Source organism: Thamnophis elegans, chromosome 2, assembly GCF_009769535.1.
Source record: "Thamnophis elegans isolate rThaEle1 chromosome 2, rThaEle1.pri, whole genome shotgun sequence".
Lineage (NCBI taxonomy): Eukaryota > Metazoa > Chordata > Lepidosauria > Squamata > Colubridae > Thamnophis > Thamnophis elegans.
In genome coordinates this window covers 147,243,628-147,254,360 of record NC_045542.1, presented here as the reverse complement: position 1 = coordinate 147,254,360, position 10,733 = coordinate 147,243,628, and the positions used below count along the sequence as shown (strand labels likewise).

The following is a 10,733-nucleotide window of genomic DNA, read 5'->3' as shown; positions in this document are numbered from 1 at the left end:
TTATAACTTTGAATGGTCACCAAATGAACGATTGTAAGTCAAGGACTGTCTGTAGAAAATTCTTCTAAGAAATTTCAGCTTAGCCCTTCTCAAGGCAAGAACGTACAATCCTGGCCATTACTTCAATTCCTTCCTTTCCTCCTTCCCCTTGAGAAAATTCTGAATGAATGCATGAGAGCCAAAAAGGGAAGGGAAACCAGGTTTTCACAGGGTGGGAGGCTTATTAGGGGCCATTTCAGGTAAGAGGCAGGCAGCAAACAGTACCAAAGGGCAGAAGGAGGAACAACAACAGGGAGCAAACTTCTCTCTGTTTTTCTCAGAGTTGTATCACACAAAACAAGGCAGAGCCTGTAGGAACAGAACTGGGCAGGTAAGACCGTGCTGAATGGCGTTTGTCTTCTTCTGGAAGTTGGATATTGAATTGTTTATGGGGGGGGCACATGATGCTGCAGAAAGGAGGGTGGGGTTTACCCCAAGAATGTTGCCCTAGGAAGAGGTGGAATGAGATGAATTTGCTGCTGTCTTATTTTCAGGTTTGTGTGCCAGTTGGGAGTTTTAGGGTATTTTGGAGAAAGCAAAGGAAAACCAGATCAAGTCAAACGAAGCCTCTTCACAAGCCAAGATGCAATCGCCATACTTCCTCTTGCCTTCATAACGTTTGCCCCATATTTTTGTCAGCAAGTAAGGAAGAAAAGGTGGTTGGTGGGTACCATCCAGGGCATCCCTCAGTTCACTATTCAAGGCTTCTCTCCAGGTGTCCCAGTAATGAGGACAATGGACCGAAACCAATTTTACTATGATACTTTTAGAACAGGGATGTCCAATCTTGGCAACTTTAAGACTTGTGGACTTCCACTTCCAGAATTCTGGCTGTGGAATTCTGGGAGTTGAAGTCCACAAGTCTTAAAATTGCAGAGTTTGGACACTCTTGTTTAGCGTCACTTTTGTTGACATGAAGACTTTCTAATTACCACTTTATAATGCCTTGGTAAGGCCACACTTGGAATACTGCATTCAGTTTTGGTCGCCACGATGTAAAAAAGATGTGGAGACTCTAGAAAGAGTGCAGAAAAGAGCAACAAAGATGATTAGGGGACTGGAGGCTAAAACATATGAGGAACGGTTGCAGGGATTGGGTATGTCTAGTTTAATAAAAAGAAGGACTAGGGGAGACATGATAGCAGTGTTCCAATATCTCAGGGGTTCCCACAAAGAAGAGGGAGTCAAACTATTCTCCAAGGCACCTGAGGGTAGAACAAGAAGCAATGGGTGGAAATAATCAAGGAGAGAAGCAACTTAGAACTGAGGAGAAATTTCCTGACAGTTAGAACAATTAATCAGCTTGTCTCCAGAAGTTGTGAATGCCCCAACACTGGAAGTTTTTAAGAAGATGTTGGATAGCCATTTGTCTGAAGTGATGTAGAGTTTCCTGCATAGGCAGAAACGTGTGTTTGACTAGAAGACCTCCAAGGTCCCTTCCAACTCTGCTATTGTATTGTATTGTATTGTATTGTATTGTATTGTATTGTATTGTATTGTATTGTATATAATTCTTAAAGGCAGATGAAGGGATGACCTTAGATCTCACCACAATCTTACTGTCTACTGTTTTTACTTTCACATTATATAATGCATTATTTTTACTCTCGATACTAGTTTGATAGTATGGTTTCCTTGTTGCTTCATAGCTTACGGTATGTTTATAACCCTATCCTTTCCAAAAATAATTATGACACTTCAATTACGAGGAGGAAAGAAGAAGGAAATGATTGTGCAGGTGCCTGCTGGCACTGTTCTTAAGAAACAAATATTCATGATGGAACAATCACATGCTAGGAAATATTATTATTACTAGCGGTAAGTATCTAATCTGCCAAGTGCTCCACATAAGCAATAGCTTTTAATTTCTTCTTGAAGATTCTACTGCTGTTATTCATAGCCAGGAATATTATTAGCTATCTCTGGCACTTGTTTTATTCGCTTTCCCATCAATCTTATCTCTCTGGCAGGCACTCTTAACTGAAATGCTTTTTTCACTTCACATGTAAGCAAAATTCAAGTGGTCAATGCCCTTGGTATGTACATAGTAGAAGGCAGTCTCCTCAGCAGTTGTTGTTTGTGTAGTTGTTGTTTAACATAGTGGCTGGTTTTGAGTTTAAGGAACTGACTCATAATGGGATCACCTAGAACAGGGGTGTCAAACTCATGTCGTCACATTGTCACCATGTGATGTATTGCGACTTGTTCCTCCTTCACTAAAACAGGGATGGGCATGGCCAGTGTGTGACATATCTGGCCCATGGCCAGCGAGTTTGACAGCTCTGATCTAGAAGGATCCATTTCGACTCCTTTCAATTCCTTTGACATAAGCCTGCTGCCAACCCTCCAACTACAGGTAATCCTTGATTAACAATCATTTTGTGATGACCAGGGTGTGGCACAAAGGCAACACAGCCAGGGAACCAGTATGAGTCCCTTTATTTACACCAACTGTGCCCCAAACGCCCTTTTCAACTCTCCGGTCTGGAGAAAAACTCTTCCACAAAACTGTAACCACCTTTGACTGAAAATACTTAAGTTCAAACGTTGTAAGCAGAAAACTTCCAACTATAAATCCAACAAGGCAAGATAAGATAATTAATCTGGCAGGGTGAGCAAGATAAGGAGTTCCAGAAGTGAAGTAGCAGTAAGTCAAACCAGTCAGAAGGATGCCAGGAACTCAGATAAAGAGTTAACATCAGATGATCTCAGCATTTGTTCCCAAAATCGCCCCTCCCATTTTCCTCTCCTTTAAATTCCATCCCCAGGTGTGCCTTGTGAAGGAAATCGGGGCCATTTCCTCCCTTGCAGACCTCCAAGGTCGCTTCCAACTCTGTTGTCCTGTATTCTGTATTGTCACTCATCTACATTTTATTTGGTTTGGTTTTTCTGTTTGAGACAGGCTTGCTGCTTTCCAGTTTTCCTTATCATTTCCCTGCTGTCTAAAATACATCTTTATCTCTTCCTTAATCTCTCTCTCCATTTTGCTTTTGTCTTTTCAAGTATTTTCTTTGTTTCTCTTTCCTTCCAGACTGGTATAACAAGAATCTAGCACTCAGCCCCTTTTTCTTTTATTTTTCAAATACCTGCCAGGTTATATCACACTTTAATTCATTCATTTATTGTTCTGCTGCTGTAACCATCTGATTTTTTTTGTACCTACTTTTTTTCCCCTTTCAGCTGACCACAGGAATCTCTGAGGAGCAAGACGGTCTCCAAGGGAGAACAGATGTGAATTTGTGGTGAAAAGAAGGTCTGTGTACTTCAAAGTAGGAGGTGAAAAAAGGAGAGAAGGTATGGCCCCAGAAAGGAAGATAAAATCTTCTTTTAGCCTCATGCACCTCCGCTCCATTACTTTGTTTAGTGTTTTGGAAATTAATTGTGTATTTAGATGAATCTTCCTTGACAGGAAATATTGAACAGGGGCATGCATCTTTCTATGTGTTGTTAATGTTGATCATTAGGCCTTACTACTTATTATGTATCCCAAGAGGTAGGATTTCTTTTTAACCCAAATGAGCAAAACAAGATGATGCAAATTCCCAAAGGCCACAGCTTTGTTGAACAGCTACGGCTTTATTTGCTAAAGAAGTTCAAGGTTGGTTAAATCAGTGGTATCTTTCAGCTGTCATGGAGCAACAGATCCCGAAAAACTACCTTTTTTAGTTGCATAATTGCATTTCCTTTTCTCCTTCGTATGGCAATCTATCCTGGAACACCAGAACTGGATAATTCTTCTCCACAAAGTGTCATAAACTAGTCTCACAGTTTTTGCAGCCAGAGGTCTAAAACTAGTGTATGAGGCATATTTACTGAATATCATGCAAATGGGGACTCTCAGGCGTGCATAATCATTTCTTATTTTAACTATTGACCAGCTGTGAATGTTTATTGATTTTAAACTTTAGTATGTTTAGAAATATGGGGGAGATGGATTGTCTAGAACAGGGGTGTCAAATTCAAGGGCCACAGGTTGGATCCGGCCGGTGGGGCCGCCTTGGAAACAGCAAAGGACCGGTGCCTCTGCCAGTGAAAACGGAGCTTCATTTTCACTGGTAGAGGCTTGCAGGAGGCAGTCGCAGCTGAAAACGGAGCTTATGACGGCCGTGGGCAGGCCTCCCAAGCTCTGTTTTTGCTGGCAGGAGGCTGTTGCAGCTGAAAATGGAGCTTGGGAAACACGAGTGACACCGAGTTGGCCACGCCCATCTTGGCCACACCCACTCCAGCCCCTCAAGGTCAAACACAACCTTGATGCGGCCCTCAATGAAATCGAGTTTGACACTCCTGGTCTGGAAACATGAAATATAAACAAATGTCTTCAGGTTTGACTGATCCACATGGTGGACAGGACCTTTTGAGTTAAACTTGCTTTCGGATGGCTTCATTCACACATCTTTGTAGTTTTTCCAGCAAAAATATGGAAGGCCTCCACATTTCCTTCTTTGGAGATAGCTTTCCTATTTCCCAGGCTAGCCCATAGTCTTACCATTCCTGGAAGAATTCCCGAACCAACTGCAACCCTATTTGTCTTCTGGGGCCAGGTACTGCCCTATGCTGTACCTCATTGACCAATGACTAAAGATGATGGGCTAGATATTACAGTGGGTGTTGTTGTTTTCGTGTTGGTCTCTTTCTCTCTTTCAACAGATTGGAGCCAAGGTGTAAATTCTGATCCTGGGTCATATTCGTTCCGATTGCTGCCATGCCTATTCTCCTCCATGCATTCCTGGGACTTTGCTTCTGCCAACTGATTTCTGGTGACATTGCTGAAAATGACACCCTGGTGGTCACCAGTTCTGGATCCATTAAAGGCATGAGAGTCCTAACTAGATCCGGTGCTGTAAATGCCTATCTAGGAATTCCATATGCTGAGCCTCCGGTAGGGAGACTGCGCTTCCAGAAACCTGTCCCACATCAACCGTGGAGCCATGTCTTGGAGGCTACCCACTTTGGGAAACCTTGTCACCAATGGACCATTTTTAACTATCCTTCAAAGATATGGGTTGCCAATAAGCCCCATTCGGAAGACTGTCTTTTCCTCAATATCTGGGTGCCTCACCCCCAGCCTTCTAGGTCAGTCCCTATCCTTGTTTGGATCCATGGTGGAGGATTTACTGTTGGTTCAGGGTCATCGGACTTATACAATGGGTCAACATTAGCTGCTACTGAAAATGTCATTGTGGCATCTCTGAACTACCGGGTGGGAATCTGGGGATTTTTTTCCTTCCCACCGGGAGCCCCAGGGAACATGGGCTTATGGGACCAATATCTGGCTGTGAATTGGTTGAAGGAAAATGCAGCGGTCTTTGGTGGAGATGCAAATAAGTTGACTCTCATTGGCCACAGTGCTGGAGCAGCCTCTGTGGGTTTCCACCTCCTCTCTCCTATAAGCCAATCCCTTTTTGACCGAGCGGTGCTCCAGAGTGGCGCCCCCAATGCACCCTGGGCTTCGATGCCACCTGAAAAGATCCGGGAACGTGCCGTTAATGTAATTGATCTATTGAACTGCAGAGAAGGGAACGACAGTGCCGTGATGAGCTGTCTCCAAAATAAGGAAGCCACTGTGTTTCTGAATTTCAGTTCTTATTTCTTACCCACTTTCGATGGGGATTTCCTTCCTGAAGATCCAAAGAGAATTCTACAGAAGGGGAAAATTCCAGCAAAGCCACTACTTATAGGTATTACAAGGGAGGATGGCACAGTCTTTACACCTCGAGCTCTGAACAATGGAGACGATGACAAAAACAGGATCTGGGAGAAGGCCTTATCAGCTATAGACATCATATTCCGAGATTTTGAAGAAGATTTTTCCGAGGCTGTAGTGCTGAAGTACAGTGAAGGGTCAAATCCCAACCGTCAGATCGTGGCTCATATTAGCAGAGATCACTATTTTGTGTGCTCACTCCTTGAACTTGCCGCAAGGATGGTAGCAGCGGAGGGCTCTGTGTTTGTTTACTCCTTCAATCACCAACTTTCGACTTCCGTCTGGCAAGAATGGATGGGTGCAGCTCATGGAGTTGAGGTCCCTTTTCTCTTTGGAACCCTCTCGTCACTTCCAGGACTCAATCAATCAGATGAAAACGCCGACAGGGTACTAAGTCAACGGATGATGCACTACTGGGCCCAGTTTGCCAGAAGCGGGTAAGACACACTTATGAGATGTGCTTAAGCACAGCATTAGGGCATTTCTTCCACGAGTTTGGGGTTCTGGTACAGGGGTGGGTTGCTACCAGCATTACTGCTGGTTCGCTTCACTCACATGCACACTAAATGCGCACTCTGTGCATGTGTACATTTACACCTAAAAAGGTCTGCATGCGCACAGAACATTAGAAAAGGGGAAAAAATTACATTTCTGCAATGGAGATTGTTCTGCGCATGCGCAGAACCGAAAATCAAGAATGGTACAGCCACCAATAGAATTGATTTGGGTGCGTGGGTGGCCGAGTTACTACGTACTCGGACGAACCAGTGCAAACCGGTAGGAACCCACCTCTGTTCTGGTATTTGTATTAGGTAGACAGTATGGAAGAACTGGGTATGTCTAGTTTAATGAAAAGAAGGACTAAGGGTGACATGATAGCAATCTTCCAATATCCACCACAAAAAAGATCCAAGCACTTGAGGGCAGGACAAGAAGCAATGGATGGAAATTAATCAAGGAGAGAAGCAACCTTGAACTAAGGAGAAATTTCCTGAGAGTGAGAACAATTAATTATCGCTGCGCGAGCGATTGTGGGTGCACCTCGTTTCACCCACATAACACCTATCCTCCGCGAGCTGCACTGGCTACCTGTCGATCTCCGGGTGCGCTTCAAGGTGCTACTTGCCACCCATAAAGCCCTCCATGGTAGTGGATCTGGATACTTGAGAGACCGCCTACTGCCAATTACCTCCACACGACCTATTAGATCTCACCGGTTAGGCCTCCTCTGAGTCCCATCTGCCGGTCAATGTCGACTGGCAACCACGCGGAGGAGAGCCTTCTCGGTGGCAGCTCCGACCCTGTAGAACGATCTCCCCATGAAAATTCGTACCCTCACCACCCTCCAGACCTTCCGCACAGCCCTCAGAACCTGGCTATCCCGTCAGGCCTGGGGTTAAGACTACAACCCGCCCGAATAGTATGAATGTTGTGTTTTAATTATGTATTTGTCTTATATGTTAAAAGTTTGTCTCCCCCCCCCTTTTAAGTTGTAAGCCGCCCTGAGTCCCCCCAGGGAAAAGGGCGACATATAAATAAACTTTAAATCTAAATCTAAATCTAATTAGTGGAACAACTTTCCTCCAGAAGTTGTGAGTCCTCCAACACTGGAGGTTTTTAAGAAGAGATTGGACAACCATTTGTTTGAAATGGGGCATAAGGTTTCTTGCTCGAGCAGAGGATTGGACTAGAAGACTCCCCAAGATCCCTTCCAACTCTGTTATTCTGATGCTAAAGTGACAATTTAACCAATGTCTATTTTGGCTCACATCAACTTCTATTCCAGAAGGAATGAATAGTATATACCCGTGATGAGTTCCCTTCCCCTCTCGATTGTGTGTCTGTTGGTTATTTTAAATACTTGTATTTGTAGTTCTAGTGTTTCCCTTCCCCTCTTGGGTTTGTGAGCCGCCCTGAGTCCCGCTGGGAATAGGGCGGCATATAAATAAAACGAAACCTGAAACCTGAAACATATGTGTGCCTGCCAGCTGATTTTTGGCCTTCCGGTGGGCCAGGGAAGGCTGTTTTTGCCCTCCCAAGGCTTCAGTAAAGCCTCTGGAGCCTGGGGAGGGCGAAAAACAGGCTCAATGGGCCAACCAGAAGTTCTGAAATGATCCATTTCTAGCTTCCAGAGAGCCTCCGGGGGACTGAAGGAGGCCGTTTTCACCCTTCCCAGGCTTCAGGAAAGTCTCTGGAGCCTGGAGAGGGCAAAAACTCCCCCCATGTGGGGAGGGTCGTGCGTGCATGCAAGGGGCAGGGGTTGTGTGTGCATGCACAGGTGGGCGGGGAGCGCTGAATTGTGGGTGTGGGCACATGCGTATGCGTGATAGCATGCACATGCACAATTTTGTCACACCTTTCCAAAAAGGTTCGCCATCACTGGTCTATACTGTACATTTCTCTAGGCACTGCGATCTGCCTTGTGACTGATTTCCACTGCTGAAAATAATTGATTTGGAAATAAGCAAAACTAATACCACTTCAAAATGCTCATCAGGAGGGAATGTGACCTGTCAGTCATTGTATCCTTAATCTTGTAGTTCAAGTTGTCTGTTGCCTGTAATCTGATCATTTTATTTCCTTGACAGAAATCCCTCCAAATTCACACCCGGTGAAGTTCAATGGCCACATTACAATGCTACGGAACAAAACGTCTACCATATCAGCACAGAGGCACCTCAAATCATGCAGTTTTTGCCACGTGAGCACTGCAGATTTTTAGAAACCCACGTTTATAACACAACAAGAATTGGTGAGTTACTACTCCATTCCTTTATGTCAACTCAAATCACTTCACATCACTCATTTTCTTATCATACGTCGTTGCCAAAGATGCATTTGATCTCAATTGGTCTCCAGATTTGGTAACTCTAATGAAAAGGGTGCTTTGCCATGTATCACTCGCCTTGTGCCACTGAATGGTGGTAAATCAGAATATTTTGGATTATGTCAGGATTAAGCGCCCCCTAGTGTTTACAACCAAGTCCTGAAATCATGAATATTGTAGCACCAGAGCCGTCATTAGCCCTTACAAACAGAACTCTTGAACAGAGGCACTGTAACATTCACCCTATTTCCCCCCCCCCCGTGCTTCCCACAAATGCTTCCCCACTCCCATCCTGCTGCACCAGACTCACTCACTTGATGTCTCCTCCCTGCTGTGGTTCCTTTGCCTTTGAAGGAGAGGAGAGCAGGATGATTTTGCTCCCAGCATCTGGTCAGATTGCAAATGCTTTTTGTGCTGGGAGTGAAATGTTGTAGGGGCCATGATCTTGTGCGGGGGGGAAGTGGGGGAGGTGGGGAGGCCTTGGGGAACTGTTCCAACACTAACCCCCCATGGCCTTCCCCACCCTGAGATACAGCACCTTGTGCACTTAACAACCCACACATTTTATTCCCAAATGCATGGGCAAAAGCAGGGAGTGATCATGTTCCAGTTACATGATTCACTCCTATGAATCCTCGAGTTATGAATGTAATTGGCAGGCTCCATTACATTTGTAGCTTGAGGGTTACCTATATTGTCAGGGCTGGAAGCCATCCTTTGCATTGGGCCTTCAGGCCTGCCACATTTTCTGCTGTGGGAAAATGGGAGGGGAAATTATATGGAGTATGGGAGATATATAGTCTAAATATCATTCCTTTCTCAGAGAGTCAAGGACATCCTGCCCTGCACCTGGAGTGGCCTGACTGGGAGGCATCTCCAGTTGGGATGGAGCCTGACTGAACCGTGTGATGGACCTGTGGGTGCTGGGCAGGGACTTGAACTTTCTTTTGGGTAGGGAAAACCAGGAACCTTTCACATTTGGGTTTTCCCAGATGTGCCAATATGACATCTCTAGTAAAATGGAACTTTGAGGAAACTCAAGCTTCGGAGTCAGAGTTGGGTTGCTCCCGGTTCGGCTCAGATCGCGTGAACTGGTAGTGGTGGTGATGGTGGGGGCTCCACCCACCTACCTGGACACTTCTGCGCCTGCACAGAAATGTTGCACATGTGCGTGAGCACTCGCGCAAGCACGTGCAAGCCAGTAGCACCGAGATTTGCAATCCGCCTCTGCTCTGAGTCTTCTTTCGTTGGAGGTGTTACTTGGAACCCTGGCATGTACTCCTTCCTCCTCCTATTTTCCCCACAACAACCTTTTGAGGTTCAGTTGGGCTGAGAGAGAATGACTGGTCCAAAGCCACCCAGCTGACTTTCATGGCTATGGTGGGAGTAGAACTCATAGTCTCCATGTTTCATCCCTAGCTTTAGGCCACTGAATGGTATAAATCTGAATATTTTTGATTGTGATTTGATTAAACTGCGAGAAGCTTGAAAATGGACAAGGCAGTTGTGCTATTTTAAGTAGGGTGATATTATGCCGATGTTTCTGCAAAGTATTTGTACAAGGAAACTCCACTGAACTCTGCTGTTTTTGTATCATTACTCCTCTACGTACATTGTGGAATCACTGACAGTTACACAGTAGTGGCTCTAATAATTTTTTTTCTTTTTCCCTTTGCCAGGTGCAGACTAAATCAACGACCACCCTGACCAGAATTTAATGAAAGGAATTCTCAGGCTACTTTACTGTCAACTGTGTACTGGAAAATATAGTGAAAGAGATATACGGAGAACAAGTGAAAGTGGATGTGAACAGAGAGAATTTGCTTAAAAATCATACTCAAATAAAAGTGTGATGGGAACATCGAGTGCATGGTTTTGTGCAGTGTACAAGTAGTCCTCGACTTACGACCACAATTGAGCCAAAAATCTCTGTTGTTAAGCAAGACAGTTGTTAAGTGAGTTTTGCCCCACTTTATAACTTTTCTTGCCAGTTATTAAGTGAGCCATACAGTTTATAAGCTGTCCCAACTTGATCAGTTAGGGGAAAAAAAGACTCCCCAATCCATTGTTAATGAAAGTATACTTTACTAAAGGCAAGTGATTACACAGTAACAAAGCCAGATCTGAAGTTTCGTGGTCAAAACATCTAGTGAACTTTTCCTT

At 44.6% G+C, this 10,733-nt stretch overlaps 1 protein-coding gene across 4 annotated transcripts; it reads left to right on the top strand.

Moving 5' to 3' along the window:
• The first annotated feature begins 261 nt into the window (after positions 1-261).
• LOC116502902 (acetylcholinesterase-like) lies at positions 262-10,435 on the top strand. 4 transcript variants are annotated; one of them, XM_032208909.1, is made up of 6 exons: positions 262-370; positions 1,689-1,857; positions 3,220-3,292; positions 4,687-6,180; positions 8,332-8,495; positions 10,250-10,340. In XM_032208909.1, the coding sequence occupies exons 4-6, from the start codon at positions 4,742-4,744 to the stop codon at positions 10,258-10,260; spliced, it is 1,614 nt and encodes a 537-aa protein (XP_032064800.1). In that variant the 5' UTR covers positions 262-370; positions 1,689-1,857; positions 3,220-3,292; positions 4,687-4,741; the 3' UTR covers positions 10,261-10,340. The 4 variants fall into 4 exon arrangements, with proteins under 4 accessions (XP_032064800.1, XP_032064797.1, XP_032064799.1 ...); XM_032208907.1 differs by having other exon boundaries at positions 263-370; positions 3,220-3,333; XM_032208906.1 differs by lacking the exon at positions 1,689-1,857 and having other exon boundaries at positions 3,220-3,333; positions 10,250-10,435.
• The last annotated feature ends 298 nt before the right edge of the window (positions 10,436-10,733 follow it).